General features: G+C 43.6%; 1 protein-coding gene across 19 annotated transcripts in view; it reads left to right on the top strand.

Annotated features, from left to right (window-relative positions):
• Window positions 1-17,609, top strand: part of FARP2 (FERM, ARH/RhoGEF and pleckstrin domain protein 2) — a 272,153-nt gene that overhangs the window by 222,729 nt on the left and 31,815 nt on the right. For 13 of the 19 annotated variants that reach the window (XR_012160855.1, XR_012160856.1, XM_073360436.1 and 10 more), the window contains 2 exons: window positions 3,303-3,481; window positions 13,148-13,237. Coding sequence is in view for 15 of the 19 variants with exons in the window: in XM_073360436.1 (XP_073216537.1) it covers window positions 3,303-3,481; window positions 13,148-13,237 (269 nt within the window). In the remaining 4 variants the exon portion in view is untranslated. The other 6 variants (XR_012160858.1, XR_012160857.1, XM_073360438.1 and 3 more) reach the window with 6 other exon arrangements.

The following is a 17,609-nucleotide window of genomic DNA, read 5'->3' as shown; positions in this document are numbered from 1 at the left end:
CAAATAAAAAAAGTTCCTAAAAAATTAGGGTGTTGTTTGAGATTTTACAATCCTTTCTAGAAAAGAGAAGATTGGGGTCCTAAATAGGTTGCTATTGTCCCTTTAAAGAATTTTCCAGTAGCATAATCCTACATATTATAAAACTGCAATTGTTGTAACATCTTCCATGAATAAGTCATTGTATCCCAGTGACACAAACATGATAGACACTGTTGCCCTACACCCCCAATGCATAAGGACACAGGGGAGAATGGTCCCTGCCTAGAAGAGCTTACAGCCTAAGAAATATATTGCATTTAGACCTAGTTTATCCCTTTTCTAAAAATCTTACTTGAAAGAAAACACCTGGTATCTACATTTTTGAATGTATATATTTTCAGACTTAATTAGTTGAATATGCCTTGAATTTCATAATCTTAATTTAACGTCAAGAAAAATAGTATTTGAAATCAGATAAAGAAGAACAAATGTCTATTTTGATTAATTTCCTGGGTTTCTCCCCAAATTTTGAGCTGGTAACGTGAGTCAATACTGGAACAACTCATTTGAAATAGGCTGCAGGAAATTATACCTTGTTCTCCCCTTGTCTCTGAATATTATTGCTTCCATCAGGAAGTGTTGGAACAGTTGCAGCCTGGTGCTAATTTCTGAGTACATAGGAAGTCTTTATGATTTCTATGGCACTTTTGCTGCACTTTTTTAATGTTAAAAAGGGTAATTATTTTCCATCTCATTTTAACTTCCTTCATTCACATATAAAGGCAAACTTCCAGTAAACTACTTTCCCTGCAGTATTTTCATATGTAAAAACAAATGTTACCTATTGTTACTTTCCTGTGTTGTAGGTCTGGTAGACTAAAAGCAATTGAAATGAGAAAATACACAGGGGCAGAAACAATAGGCACTTGATAATGATTTTGCTGAAGCGTGTTAATAGTTAACTTTATAGCCTTGATAATCTGAATCTCTTCCAGGTGACCGAGTGCAATGGCGTTTAGCTTCCTGCATTTGTCAGTGTGAAAATATGCATTTGCTTCCTCATCATTGTCATGCTGCAGCCACGCAATTAAGTGGTTTTGCTTCCTGAGTCAAACAGCAACCATCTCTTGCCAAAAGTGTATCAAAAAGCTTATAACTGGCTCTCCTTCAATCAGTTAATCTCTGCTTTTTATTTTTTGTTAAAAGATATTGGGTGTCTCATTTACAGTTCTGTTCCTGTGGACTGATATTTTTTGCAATGCATATAGTGTAGGGTTTTTTTTAATTGATTGTAGTAATCTGACTACAGGAAGAGAATCTGTCTGAAAAGCTAGTATTGAAATAAGAAAGGTCACAGTATGTGCTGAGGTTACACAAAGTGGATTTTAAAGTGGGAGTACTAGTGTGGAGAGGAGCATTACCTGGTGTCAACCTGGAATCTGTTTTATACTGACAACATGTAATCCCTTGAAAATAGGGGTTTATAATGGGAAAGATGGATTATTATGTAGAGAATATTGTGTAAATTATAGCAAGTTTCAGAAAAGCGATTGAGCTGTGTCTTCGGAGGAATGAGCACTCGCTGTATAGCCCATTCTTCCAGTAGTAGCTCTGAGGCAGTTTGGTCTAATGGACGGAACACAGGTATCGGAGAAAGGACCTCCTGCGTTCTAATCCTTAACTGTCACTTATTTGCTAAGTGGCCTTGGGCAAGTTACTTAGCCCCTGTTTCCCATCTGTTCCCATTTGTTCCATCCCAAACAAAAATAATAATACCTACATACCACAGTGGGGTGTTGCAAGCATAGGTTAGTGTTTGTAGAGCATTTTGAGGGTGGAAAGCATTACATCTTTAACTGGAGTATTGTGTCCAGTTCTGGGTGCCGCATTTCAGGAAAGATGTGGACAAATTGGAGAAAGTCCAGAGAAGAGAAACAAAAATGATTATAAAGGTCTAGAAAACATGACCTATGAGGGAAGATTGAAAATATTGGGTTTGTTTAATCTGGAAAAGAGAAGACTCAGAGGGGACATGATAACAGTTTTCAAGTACATAAAAGGTTGTTACAAGGAGGAGGGAGCAGAATTGTTGTTCTTAACCTCTGAGGAAAGGACAAGAAGCAATGGGCTTAAATTGCAGCAATGGAGGTTTAGGTTGGAAAAACTTCCTAACTGTCAGGGTGGTTAAGCACTGAAATAAATTTCCCAGGGAGGTTGTGGAATCTCCATAATTGGAGATTTTTAAGAGCAGGTTAGACCAACACCTGTCAGGAATGGTCTAGATAATACTTAGTCCTGCCATGAGTGCAGGGCACTGGGCTAGAGGACCTCTCGAGGTCCCTTCCAGGCCTATGATTCTATGATGAGTTCTTAGTACTGGTTCAAAGGTCTAGTTCTACAGAGTTTCACTCCTTATCAGGGGGAGGGTTTAGGAAAACAACATTTTACTTTGTCTGAAAAATTGTGGTCATGATAATTTGAATAACACATGTCCCTGTCTTTATTTTTTGCCCCCACAAAATAAATCATCTAGAGCAAAGCATCTTTGTCTAGTTATTTGCTCCTTGTACCATCCATACCCTTTGAATTACTGATGAATGCTGCAAGATTTTCTTCTACGTAGCTAAAAATTCTGTATGCTGCAAAGTTACAAGATCCGTTTCATTTGTTGAAGCCAGTAAAACATTTAGCTCAAATATTGAACAACTTTTGTAGATTTAGAGAACCAAAAGGGAAATATAGTATGTGGTCCCTGTATGTCTAGCAACATATTTCCCACTTCCACAAACACAGATATTGAGATCAGATTTTCCACAAATTCTGAATGCATGAAAGATTTTTCCATTCCTTCCTTCCCCACCTCCCTTTGCTCCCTGCTTTCTAGACATTTGATTGTTTTCTGAAGGAATACAACTACAATAATGTGTCCTCGCTTCTCTCTGGGGCTAAAGAGAATTCTAATTTTAAAAAAGAAAAATGTACTCTTCTGTAAAAGTAATCCACAGTGATCACTATTTAACACAATAAGGGGGAATTGAGCCATTTTATTAGTCCCTATCCAGTTTCTGTTCAATAACTCAAACTATATCTGCCAGCTAATAGCTCAATTGTATAGATTACTCAATTATTTCAAGAGATTTCAATCTGCTTGAAAATGTTCGTGTGCTAATTTCTTTGGCATTTTTGAAGTAATATAAAATTACAGTTTTTGGCTAATAATGTCTACGTTGCTGGTAGGCAAGTGGGCTTTTTTAGATGAAGCATTGTCATAACATATGTTTTCTCATTTCCCAATCCATCTTCCCTTCCTTCTTCAATTCTAGGCCTCTCAATGGATCACCCCCAGCTCTCTTCCTTCACATTGAAGAGTCCACAGAGCTTGAACCCCACATTTCAGGTGAATTTGAACCCAGCTGGCCAGGGTTCATCTCCTCTTCTGAGTCCTGTCCTGAGTGATGCTGGCAATGCCCGGGTAGAAGAGGAAGAGGAAGTAAAACGCAAGGTAAGGCAATGGCACTACAGAGAACCTAAGCAATGAGTGAGGAGCGTGTACTAATTTAGCATGGATTCCGATGCAATTCTCTGTATATTCTTCATTACTATTAACGATATTCTTTGTGCTAATACGAACTTAGTGTTAGTGTTTGCAAGCTCCTACATCGAAAATTCAGTGGGAGTATGTTGACCCTTGGATCCCAGAGTCTCATGCATTAGAACCTCATGACAGGATAGTCCTCCTCGTTGCTGTTATTGGAGTCGTGTGTGTGTTGTTAAGCACAGCATAATCCTTGTCTATGCACAGTGTTGTTGTATTTAACATTGTCAACTGATTGGAATGTCCTTGTCTACACTGAAAGTTTAACGTCATGTTAGTTAAAAATTTGTTCTAATCCGATTTAATTTCCCAGGGTGGACAACGCCACAGAGCTAAAATCTGTTCACCTACAGGGCACACAGCAAAAACTACTTAGGCTTTATCAGAAGGTGAGGTTAGAGTGCGGAGCTTTCAGTTATTTTTGAGGGTTGGTGAGTGAACTGTTTTTGACACTGTATCAGCTAATAATTACTTTGTTATATGTCTTTTTTTAAATATTGACCTGCGCTCAGTTCTATGACAGGCATATCATATATAAAAGGAAATAATAAAACAATCGTGACGTGTGTGTGTATGTGTATTATAGTGGCACTCAGTCTTTTTCCATTTCTGTCACATGTACCTCATTTTTCAAAAGTGTAATATCTTAGCAATTCCCTTTGTATTGAAACTCATTTATAAAAGTTTTTAAGCCTTGGGGTGAATTTTTGTTGCTAATTGATTTTAGTATGGTCAACTTCTGAGAGTTCTAAAGCTTCAGTTTCCTCTTGAAAATAATTTCTTAAAATGAAACTCATCTTAAGTTTCATGGTAAATTTTTACAGGCTATTTATGAATACCTGGAAGATGGAGACTTACAATGGGAATACTAATATAAATGTGTTGGTGCTGATAGGTGCTGCTGTAATTTTATAGAAATATCAGGGCATGAATGTGTCACTTAAGTTTTTATATGCTAAGAATTGTCTTGTATTTTAAAATCATAGTTCCATTTACTAAAATTAAATCATTGCACAAGTACAGGTAAGTCTTCTCCAGCATTTCTCTAAATTACAAAACTCTTGTCCTGAGTCTGAAAATGTTCAGTAGCCCTTAGTTTCTCATTGCTTTCATGTGGCACCATGTGCTTGCAGAACTGCAGTGTTAACTCTTTTTTGGCACTTGCACTGGGTTTCAGGAAAGGGAAAGAGGCTCAGTGGTGGGGAAAGAACAATAGAATTTGAGAGGGAAAATAGAAATAGCGCTGTAGTTGGCACCTGACAGACAATTTAAAAGATGTCATTACCATGCCTGCTCTGCAGTGTAAAGGGCATCAGGTGAGGGTTGGTACACTATCTAGAGTAATAAATACCTTTTTCCTTCTTATAAATATTTATTTTTAAAAGAATAATGAAATGTTAAAGACTCTTCAAAGGGAGCATTCAGAGACGTGTAAAGGTTAGAAAATAAATTCAAAAAGATGCTAAAGTGGAGCAACTCCCGCCCTTCCCCCCCCCCCCCCCCCCGCCAGATTTTAGCTTGGAAATGTTTGTGGTGGCCAGGAAGCCATACATCATCATCCTGCCATTGCTGCTGCAGGCACTGTGTGAGTTCTCTGCATGCTGGTTCCACACCATATGCCCTTGTTCCATCTAGGATGGGTGCACCCCTCTCTACCTATTAGGTTACAAAGAATGTAGCAGATTTGAGCAGAATGAGATATTCAGAACTAATGCCAGGCACTTACTACAGCTGCCCCTTATAAGATGGAGGGGAGAGAAGAAAGGTGGAGGATTGTGTATGAGGAACATTTGAGGAAGAGAACTCAGATTCTAAGTTCTTCAGGGCAGAGACCATCTTTTTGTTTTATGTTCATACAGCACCTAGCACGACGTTTGGAGCTACTACAATACAAATAATGATAGAGTTAGAGGAGACAGAAGAAAGTTGAATAACTTTGATCTTGTCAATAATGAGGAGAGCCAGTCCATGCATGAGGGAGGGCAACAACAATAGTCAGAGCCTTAATTACCTGGTTTACAGGAGGAAATGTGGGTCTGAGTGGACGTTGTAAATCTAAGGCCTGGTCTATACTATAGAGTTAGGTCGTAGGAAGCCGCCTTATGTAGCCCTGTTAATGTATGTGTCTACACTACCGGGTCCTTTATGCAGACCTAAGTCACCTCTAATATCCACTTCTGTAATCCACTTCTGCAAGAGGCATAGCACTTAATTCAATTTTCATGGGTTGACAGCGAGGTAGTGCAGACACAGTGTTGTGTAATGCGAGTGCTCATCTGTGACTGCTCTGGAGATCAGTCTCAACTCTTCTGCACTGCAGCCAGATACACAGGAAACAGCCCCTCCTCTGCTAAAGCCCTGGAAATTTTTGATTTCCCATTTCCTGTTTGATCAGCATTGGGAGCATGCCAGCTTGAGCACAGGTGATCATAGTGACTACACGCCCAAACATGCTCCAGCCTGGTCTGCACAGGAGGTGGTGGATCTCATCGCTGTGTGGGGAGAAGAGTCTGTGCAGGCAGAGCTCCGATCCAGCAGAAGAAATGCTGACATCTGTGCAGAAATAGCTCATGGAATGGGAGAGAAGGGCTAGACAAGGGACACATAGCAATGACTTGTGAAAATAAAAGAACTTCACCAAGTGTACCAGAAGGCACGGGAGGCGAACAGTTGTTCTGGTGCTGAACCCCACACATGCCGGTTCTATAATGAGCTGCATGAGATTCTCGGGGGTGACACTACCAGTACCCCCACAAGCAACGTGGACACCTCACAGATGTGAGTGTCTAGGAACAACAGGGAGGACAATATGGTGGATGAGGAAGAGGAGGAGGAGGAGAATGGGAGCAGGCACGTGGTGGATCCATTCTCCCCAAGAGCCATGAAATATTTTTAACCCTGGAGCCCTGTGGGTCGCAGGATATCACAGTGACCAACTGTGATGCCGGGGAAGGCACCTCTGGTGAGTTCACAGTTATAATCAAAGTCCAATTAAACTTTAGCAGGCACACACATTCGGTGGTATTGCATGTTTACTGTGAAGAAAAAGTAAGCTGCTTTGGTTTTCTGCTTACAAGAGGCCGCTCCCGCTATGCAGAGGGTGGTCCCCGGAAAAGACTGTTTATGTGGACTGGGATAGTCTGGGAATCCTCCATTGATATCTCTCGGAAACTTTCATGGAGGTACTCTACAGTTCTTTGCATAACATTTTTGGGCAGGGAAGTCTTATTTTTTTGCAGGGGTAGGACACTTTCCCATGCAACCCCTGAATTAATTCTGCTGGCATCATTGCAGTACACAGCATAGCAACATAAGGACCAGGTCTATTCCAGGACACTTGCAACATCATCTTCCTTTCCACCTCTGTTACCCTCAGGAGACTGATATCACATAGGGTCACCCAGAGGAAACAGGGGAATTTCTCATTAAAAGTGATTTTACCGGAAAAGAGCATGTAGACCAACCCCCCACCACCCCATTCCGGATTGCCAAACCACGTGGCCACTAATGTGCCTTTACTGTGGTCGGCATGGGTCAGCAAGTTTTTTAAGTGGCTGATAGGGGACTGGGGCCCCACATGTGAGATTCTGCAATTCGGGAGTGAAAATGTCTCTCTCCCCCCCACAACCCTTCCCCCCGCCCCTTCATAAACAGCTTCCCATGGTGCTATGGGGAGGGGCAATTGTTTGACTAGCTACCTCTGTTCCTGTCATGAGCCTTCCATAAACTTCATTAAAAGTGCGGTCACCCATGACCTGGGGGTGGGAGCTACTCCCCATGGCTGGAACAGCAAAACGGTGCAGTGAATGGTTACAGATTCTGATTGTTATGGCTTGCACCTAGTGTAATGGGGGGGGGGGGATTATGAAAACGGCCTTGCTATGGAAACATTTTATGCATGTAAAATGGTCCCTTTCTTTTTTCCCATGACTGACAGCTGGAAATGCATCCTTAAGCATGTCATCAACACCTGAAAGCAGACTTTAGCTGATTAGAAGGAGGAGAAAGAGAACACAGGAGGACATGTTCACCGAGATAACGAACGCCTCTGGGACAGCTGACCCAGAGCTGAGAGCTTGGAGGATTTCACTGTCTGAGAAGTTAGACATGGACATGGAGAGCAGAAAAGCTTCCCATGAGCATGAGTGTGTGGCACAAGATGAGATGCTTCACATTATGAGGGACCAATCAGACATGTTGAGGCATCTGTTTGAACTGCAGGAACAGAAGCAGGAGGGTAGAGTCCCTCTGCAGACCCTGGTGGACAGCCAGCCAGTCAACATCGCCTGGTGCAGAATCACCCTCCCCAAAGCGTTCCACGAGGCATGGGAGAAAAGTCCATTATCCCTTTCACTTAACGCAGGGGGTGGGTACAAGGAACAGAAGGTGCCCATTCACAGAGCTTTGATGTTGACTAGAATGCAGTGCTGTGTTACACAGCTGAAAATGTTTCTCCCGTTCCAACTTTACAACCCCTTTCCCCAAGGCTAACTTTTTTTTTCTGTTCTCCCTCTTTACTTATGTTTGTTAAATAAAGTAAATGGATTTGAGAAATAAATGTTCTTTATTGAGTGGAAGCTGTAGGCTTGGGTGGGGGTGGTGGCTTTAAAAGGCAAGTGAAGCTTTGGGAAAGCACAATGTAGACAAGAAGCTCACATTACTGTGACTCATTGTTGAAACGGCTTTCAAAGCCTTGCGGATACGTAGCACCTGGGCTTTTCTTATCGACTTGGTGTCTGGCTGCTTAAAAATGGCTGCCATGCGATCTGTCTCAACTGCGCACCCCTGTGGAAAATTTCCCCCTTTTTCTCCCCACAGATACTATGGAGCACACAGCAGGCAGCTATAACCATGGGGATGTTCTCTTCACTAAGATCCAACATTGTTAGTAAGCTTCTTCAGTGCCCTTTTAAATGACCAAAGGCACATTCAACCACCATTCTGCACTTGCTGAGCCTATAGTGAACTGTTCCTTACTGTTGTCCAGACAGCCAGTGTATGGCTTCATGAACCATGGGAGCAAGGGATAGGCTGGGTCCCCCAGGATAACTATAGGCATCTCAACATCATCAATGTTCAGTTTGTGGTCTGGAAAGAAAGTCCCGGATTGCAGCTTTTTGAACAGACCTGAGTTCCTAAAGATGCACGTGTCATGAATCTTTCCCAACCATCCTACGTTGATGCTGGTGAAACGCCCCCTGTGATCTACCAGCACTTGTAACACCATTGAGAAGTATCCCTTTTGGTTTATGTACTCTTTGGCAAAGTGGTCTGGTGCCAAGATGGGGATATGCATGTCACCTATCGCCCCAACGCAATTAAGGAACCCCATTGCAGCAAAACCATCCACTATGTCCTGCACATTTCCCAGACACACTACCCTTCATAGCAGAAGTTGATTAATGGCCCTGCACATTTGGAGCACAGCAGCTCACACAGTTGATTTACCTACCCCAAATTGATTCCCCACTGACCGGTAACTGTCTGGTGTTGCAAGCTTCCAAATAGTGATCACCACTTGCTTCTCCACTGTTAGAGGAGCTCTCATTTTTGTGTTGCTGAACTGCAGGGCAGGGGAAAGCTCTTCACAAAGTTCCTGGAAGGTGGCTTTCTGCATTCAAAAGTTCTGCAGCCACTGTTTGTCATCCCATACCTGCAAAACGATGTGGTCCCCCCAATCAGTGCTTGTTTCATAGGACCAGAAACAGTGCTCAACAGAGTGCAGCTGCACTGTGACTGCCAGCAGCAACTGTGAATTGTTTTTTTTTCAATGGCTTGCAGCAGGGCTGCTTGTAGGGCATTGCTATGTTCCACACAGCGGACCCTACTTCGCCTCTGGAAATAATGCAGGAGAAGACGCGAGGTGTTTGAGATGCTCACAGCAAAAGTGCACAACTGAGCAGGTTCCATTCTTCTGGGGTTATGGCGTACACACGGCAATTTTAAGATGCGAAAACCACTGGATTGTTTGCCATTGATTCGAGGGAGGGAGGACAGTGCATTATGGGATACTGATGCAATATTCCCATTCTCCCCTGCGACAATGTTTTGGTCCCATGAGGCATTGCACAAACTTCCCAAAGCACACTGTGGCAAATTACACTTTGGGATAGCTACCCATGATGCACTGCTTTGTGCACTGATGCAGGCACTGCTAGTGACACACTCAATCGAGACAATGAGCATGTTGTGACCATGCCCAATTGACTTAATTAATTCGGAGGCTTGAGGTCAAATCAGATCAAGTCGACTTAATTTGGTAGTGTAGACAAGCCCTAAGACAAAAGGAAAGAAGGGAATGAGTGTCACATTTATCATGCTAATAAGGTGCTTCCAAAGATTATTCACTTTTAAAATATTTTCTGGGACAGAATCCCCAATCTCCTTCCCCATCCGTTTCCTCCCTGAAAAAATTTAGCATGTTGTTTTTTCCTCTCTCTGAACTTCTTTCCTCCTCAGTTGGATTCTGATTTGGCTGCTGCTCAGGTAAAGATAGTGATATATAGGCCAGCCTATGAGTGGTATGTACATGTATCAATCAACTGTCTGACCTCTTCGACAGATAGTGGCCTCTCTACCTGCCCTGTATGATTAAGCACAAAGCAGAGCCTAAAAAAAATAGCATCTCTTATATATATATAACCCTGTCTAAAAGCCTGTTTGATTTATTTCTTCCACTTCTTGGGTCCCAGTTTGTGTTCAAATAATTGAAATCTCTCATTAATACCATTATGTTCCTTTTGCAAAGCTTTTTAATTTTTGCTGACTTTTCTATTGCTCCTTCTGATGAAGCATCTTATAGCAAGCTCCTCTGTCAACTTATTTCCTTTATTGCATTTAATCTCAAAATAAAATAATTCTACCTCATCCAGAGTGGTCTCACCAATCTCCTTATTTCACTGCTTCCTTCCTTTACATATAAGTTACTTATCCTGTCCTGCCCCTTCTCATCTGAACAATATATCTTTCAGTATTAACAATGTTGTTGCTCTCCAAGTATGTCTCTTCCTTGCATTCATTTATCATCCTCCAAATTAGTGCTGGCATATAATAATTTTGGAAGGCACCTGCACTACCCCCCTACATCTTTCCTCCTTCCCTGACATCTCCATCTCTATTCTTCCTTCACTTCTCCTTTCCAAACCACCCTCTTCCCCACACATGCTCAGTTTTCCTTTCTTACTCACTTACCCCAGGTTCTTCTGTCTTTCCATTGAGACCACAGCAGGCTTGAAAACCCTCCTTGTATGGCTGGGGGTGGAGGGGGGTGGGGAGAATTGCAAAGGAGAGAAAAAAGAAAAGGAGTACTTGTGGCACCTTAGAGACTAACCAATTTATTTGAACATAAGCTTTCGTGAGCTACAGCTCACTTCATCGGATGCATACTGTGGAAAATACAGAAGATGTTTTTATACACACAAACCATGAAAAAATGGGTGTTTATCACTACAAAAGGTTTTCTCTCCCTCCACCCCACTCTCCTGCTGGTAATAGCTTGTGTAAAGTGATCACTCTCCTTACAATGTGTATGATAATCAAGGTGGGCCATTTCCAGTACAAATCCAGGTTTTCTCCCCACCCCAACCCCCCACAAACCCACTCTCTTGTTGGTAATAGCTTATCTAAAGTGATCATTTTCCTTACAATGTGTATGATCATCAAGGTGGGCCATTTCCAGCACAAAAGGGGGTGGGAGAAAACCTGTATTTGTGCTGGAAATGGCCCACCTTGATTATCATACACATTGTAAGGAGAGTGATCATTTTACATAAGCTATTACCAGCAGGAGGGTGGGGTGGGGGGAGAGAAAACCTTTTGTAGTGATAAACACCCATTTTTTCATGGTTTGTGTGTATAAAAACATCTTCTGTATTTTCCACAGTATGCATGAAGTGAGCTGTAGTTCACGAAAGCTTATGCTCAAATAAATTGGTTAGTCTCTAAGGTGCCACAAGTACTCCTTTTCTTTTTGCGAATACAGACTAACACGGCTGTTACTCTGAAAGGAGAGAAAGGAGCCTGGAGGCCCAAAGAACCTCCCGTAGGTAGGTGGGTGGCCAAGATGGGACTTGCAGCAGCCTGTAGATGAGGTAAGTGGCAGCTGCTGGGAGACCAGCGTTGAGAGAAGCGGAGCAGAGCTGTCTGGTCAGCCAGGCTCGAGGGACCTGCTGTGCAGAAGCTCACAGCACAGCAGTACCATTGGTGCAGAGGTCAAAGGCAGGCTGTTCCATCTGGTACTCCTTTTGTCACTGCCTTTGTCACCTACGCTGAATGCATTGCTGACATCACACGACCATTCCTAGGAGCACCCTGTGCATAGTTTGCATGTCCCTAAGTGGATCTCAGCTCACAATAGTCACTTTGACTTTTCCTGCTTTGACAAATCTATGACTTTTCCTAAAATTTACTCCTATAAACTTAGAGCCCTAATTGTGTTCTGTGATATACTGAGCACTCACAGTAACTATGGCAGTGATGAGTAGATGTGAACACCTCTAGCACAATATTTACTTGTAATTTAAAGAGCGGAATAATGAAGATGACTGGATTGTACAAAATGGCATCTTGTTTCTCTTAGCAGAAATTATTCTAGCAATGTATAAGGAATTAGTAAGGCCACATTTGAAATGTGATGTATTGTTCAACCTGTTTATAAATAGAATATTTTTAGAAATGAAAAAAAGTACAACAGAAGGGAGTCAGAAAGTTAAAGGAACTATGAGATCTCTGTTGTTCAGAGAGGTTAGAGAAACTATGGTGTATTGTGGAAAGACTGTTTATGAGAGGGAGCCCTACTGAGGTTTTACTGTTTTTTGACGGGAATAGAAAATTGATAAAATAAGACTCTTTAGGTTAATGTCAGGTAAAATTATGCAAGATGATTATAGGTGTCTAAAGTAAAGCTACCAAAGGACCAGATTCTGATGCCTTATTCACATTGACTAGTTTCTTATTCCGCAAGTGATCCCATTGAAGTTTAATGGGATGACTCCTGGAGGAAAGCACTCCTGAACTGGAGTAAGGGTATTAGAAATTACAAGAATTTGAGAATTTCTTTACATCAGTAGGAGTCAAGAGCTTTGCTAATTAGTGTCACCTTTGAGTAAATGAAAGCAGAGTGATTCGGAAGCTGACAAAACACTGATGCTGTTGTATTAGAAACACAAGTCGTACTTAAATTTATTACAGAATCGTTTAAAATCTGTCAAAGCTGAAAAAATACCTTTCCCACTTTTGTAAAGTGCTTTGAGATTTTGGAATGAAAAGCGCTATCTAAGTGTAAGTGGTATTGTTATCTAATTTAGTTTAGAGGTTTCTTTTAGACTCAAATAAAAAATACTTTACAACAAATTTGTTTGTTTGAGAAATCCAACACTGATCTGGCTACCAGTACTCTGGAAATGAAACATTCCATTTTCGGAGCAGGAGGTAACAGTTTTGCCAAAGTAACATTACTTGAATTCTCCCCAGAGAGATACAGTAACTGGTTGAAAGTGAGTTCATGATTAAACATAAGAAATGTAATATATGTATGTTTGTTTAATTCTAATTGGTAGTTTTCTTTTCTTTCAGCAATGTCCAACAGACAAGGTGTATTTCATAGCAAAGGAGATTCTTGCTACTGAACGGACATATGTGAAAGACCTAGAAGTTATTACAGTAGTAAGAGTGTTAAACTTTCTTTAATGTTCTTGTTCCTTGGACCAGGTTTTTAACCATTAACTTGAAAAAATATAAATTCTTCTTTGAGTGCTGTCCCTGTGGGTGCTCCACTTCAGGTGTCGGTGCATCCTGGCACCGTCCATTGGAGATTTATGGTAGCAGTGTCCGTGTGGGTCGCATGTGCGCAGTAGGCATCTTGCTGTGCCATTGGTGCCGTGTCTAGCGCGCGCATGACCTGAGCCATCCAGTTCCTTCTCAGCCATCCTCTGCTGAAGACTGAGCTCAGGGGCACTGTTCATCACTCTCGCCAAACTTTTAAAAATAGCAGTTTAAGTAGTTAGTCTTTCTAATAGTTGTAATTAGAGTTAGTGATAGTTTTAGTAAAACAAAAAAAAACGTTTATATTCCCAGCTTACCCTCCCCATAGTTTCCCCACACCGAAGTCAGTTAACCGTTAAGATGCCTGACTCCCCAGGCTTTAAGCAATGTGGCTCTTGCCGCGAAGCAGTGCCTGTTTTGGACAGACACTGTGTGTGTGTCTGAAGTCTTCAGGAGGCGCATATCCTGCAAAAGTGCACCCTCTGCAGTAATCAGAAAGTGAGAACCGTGCGTGACTGAAATCTCTGCTTGAAAATGATACTGATGGAGAAATCTCCAACCAGAGACAGACCAACAGACCTCCTCTCCGGGCACCCCCCGCCCATCCCCCTGCAGGGACAGGAGACGTACCTCCTTCTAAAAGACTGAGGAAGAGGGTGCAGGCGTCTATGCAGAGAGCACCGCAGAAACATAGGTGGTCTCCTGCCAGGTCACTACTGACACATGCTCAAGTGAGCACCTACGATGCTCCAGGCACCACCGAGTCCCGAGCGAAGGAGACAGAGTCAAGGCACAGACAGCGAGGTGTCTCCTCCACAGCACCGAATTCACCCATAAGAGACTCGGTACCAAGCATCTCCTCAGGCACCATGCCCCCCACACCTCCTCCCCACAGCACCAACATCGCAGTCGGCACTGGTTGAGAAAACCAAGTTGGCACTGACCGTGCCAACTAAACCAATACAACAACTGATGGCACCGGTGTCATCATCGATAAGAGTGCCCTGACGGTACCGATATCAGAATCATCACAGAATCTACTGCAACAGAGTGACTTAACTGTCTCGTAGGCACCGCCGTCCCCACTATTCGGTACTGAGGGCTCTCCTGTAAGTTATAGAGGAGATCGCCATACTGCTCATGACGCAGTACACTTGTCCAGTGAAGATGATGATGATGTGCAGGAACCATTCACTTTCTCACTGCACCACTCATCACCGAAAGACCACTGACCATCCTGGAGCCAGATGGGGCCCAAATACTCTTAAAACCATTCGGTTCAACCGTGATACGGACTGCAGTGGATGTATCCACTGATGGCCTTCCCAATGCAATGGACACATTGGGAACCCTGGGCAACTTACTGGGGCCCCCACTCCAGGCCATCCATGGCGCATAGAGGCAAGCTGAGGTCTAATCCCAGGTCTCCCACCCCACAGCCAAGTGAGGATCAGGATGTTGGGGTTAACACAGAAACAGGCACTGATCAGGAAGCGACATCTCCTGCTCACAATTCTTCCTCCTGCCTGGATGAGGTAATCATGCCACCACCGCCTACCTTGGCAGATGACTTCAAACAGTTTCAGGAACAGTTTAAGCAAGTCGACCAAAGCCAGGACATCCCATTGGAGGAAGTGCAGACAAACCAGCATAAGTTGGTACAAATGTTACAACCTTCATCTACTTCCAAAATTGCATCATTGATGGGCAGAGCAATTTTGGAACCCGCAGAAACAGTCTGGCAGACACTGGCCGCAATTTCTCCGACATGCAAAAGGGCAGATAGAAAGTGATATGTGGGTGGACTTGCTCTTCTTGCTCCTACCTCCCAACTCCTTGGTAGTTGATGCCGCTAATCAGTGTGGCAAACAACAACAGTTTAGATCGACCCCATAAGATAAAGAACCACAAAAGGCTCAACATCTTCGGGCGAAAAATTTACTCCTCAGCGACATTACAGTTCCAAATCGCCAACTATTTGGCCTTGCTGGCTAAATAAAATTGAATAAAATTTTGCAGTGCTGGAAGTATCGTGCCAATGTGATCATCTTGAACTTTTGAATGCGTACAAACTTGTTGAGCTTCCTGAGATCCAAGATAGGTCTCCTTGCCCCATTCTTATTCTGGGTCAAGGAGTACTGGGAGTAGAATCCCTTCCCCCATACTGTTAAGGTACTCATTCCACGGCACCTAGTTGTAGAAAATGATTGACTTCTTGCCAGAACAGGTGCTTGTGAGAAGGTTCCCTAAAGATGGTCGGGAGGTAAATGAGATGGTATATCCAATCCTACGATCTCTAAAACACCCATTGGTCCATGGTTATTAACGCCCAGATGTGGTAGAATGGGTAAAGCTGGTGACCAAAGCATGGGGACAGATCTGGTATAAGCACTGCAAAATGAAATTGTAAGTAAGGCAAGGAAATGCATCAGGTTATCTTTTGTTTTAGCTTGTGAATTTTTCCTATGTACAGAGGTAGTTTTATTCCTGTTTTTGTAACTGTGAAGCTGAGCCTAGAGGGGAATCCTCTGTGTTTTAAATCTTTTTCTTACCCTGTAAAGTTCCCTTCCATTATGATTTTGCAGGTGTGATTCTTTTACTTTTTTCTTTATAATAGAGTTCTTCTTTTAAGAATCTGATTGATTTTTAGTGTCCTGAAGAAAAGGGTCTGGTCTGTGCTCACATTACTCAGGCAATTGGTTGTATATTATTCTCAAGCCTCCCCAGGAAAGGGAGTGAGAGGGCTTGGGGGGATATTTTGCGAGGATAGGGATTCCAAGTGACCCTGCCCTGAATTTTTGTGTAAATTATTTGGTGGTGGCAACAATACCATCCAAGGACAAGGAAAGGAATTTGTGCCTTGGGGAAGTTTTAACCTAAGATGGTAGAATATTAGCTTAGGGGGGGTCTTTCAGAGTGGGGGGGAACCCTGACAAACTCCGTATACATACCCAGCAAGCACAGACTGCACAAACGACTTACAGTACCACCCCGTATCCTGGACTCTTTACACTAGTGGACAAGACCAGCAAATGTATGCATGGACATCCTGTTCCAACAGGAACCCACATCAATAGTAATCATGACGGATGCTTCGCTGATAGGCTGGGGCACCCACATGCATCAGCACATGGTTCCAGGCAAATGGTCTTTTGCAGAGTCTCAGCTACACATCAAAATACTAGAGCTATGCATGGTCCGCAGTGCCAGCAGACACTTCCTGCCTCACATAAACAACGAATCAATTCGCATAATGACTGACAACATTGCCTGCATGTTTTACATCAGTTGCCAACGGGGTCATCAATCTCATTCATTATGCACCGAAACCATGAAACTGTGGAACTGGTGCATACACCACAACATAAACATTTCAACATCCTACCTTCCTGGCTGTCAGAACACGAAGGCAGTGGTGAGCTGGAGCTGATTCGCACCGGTTCGCTAGAACCGGTCGTTAAATTTAGAAGCCCTTTTAGAACAGCTGATTTGCGGGAAGCCGGGGGAGAGGGGCATGGAGAAGCAGAGCGGGGCGGTGTGTTCAGGGGAGGAGGCGGAGCAGAGGTGAGGTGAGCTGGGGCCAGGCTTGGGGTGGGGAGCTGCCAGTGGGTGCTCTGCACCCACCAATTTTCCCCGTGGGTGCTCCAGCCCCGGACCACCCAGGGAGTCAGCGCCTAAGACGCCACTTTTGATATGATCAGTCGGGGAGCAGCCGCTCCCCCTGCTCCCCCCCAGATATGCTTCCCTGCCCCTAGGAGCCAGAGGGACCTGTCGGATGCTTCCTAGGAGCTGCCCCAGGTAAACGCCGCTGGGACTCCACATCTTGCCCCCCGGCAGGTGCCTCTGGCTCTTGGGGGAGGGGTGGGCACCCACTACGGTGGCCCACGAGACCCTCCTGCCCGGTTCTGGGGGCAGTCAGGGGACAGGGAAAGGGGGTGGATGGGACAGGGATCCTCGGGGTGGGGGTGGGCAACGACCCCCTCATGGGGTGAGGAGGGAACCCGTTGTTAAGATTTTGGCAGCTCATCACTGCACGAAGGTAGACACGCTCAGCAGATACTTCTCTTGAGACCACAAATGGGAAATGAACGAAGGAGTCCTGCTATCCATATTCTGCCAGTGGGGCATTCCCCTCATTGACCTGTTCGCATCGCCAACAAACCACAAATGTGCAATGTTCTGCTCGAGAGCAGGAATGGGACCACAGTCACTGGGGGACGCCTTCCTCATCAAATGGGATGTACAACTCATGTACATGTTCCCACCGATTCCC

The sequence above is a fragment of the Lepidochelys kempii genome, chromosome 9, assembly GCF_965140265.1.
Source record: "Lepidochelys kempii isolate rLepKem1 chromosome 9, rLepKem1.hap2, whole genome shotgun sequence".
Lineage (NCBI taxonomy): Eukaryota > Metazoa > Chordata > Testudines > Cheloniidae > Lepidochelys > Lepidochelys kempii.
This window is presented reverse-complemented; position numbering and strand designations above follow the sequence as displayed.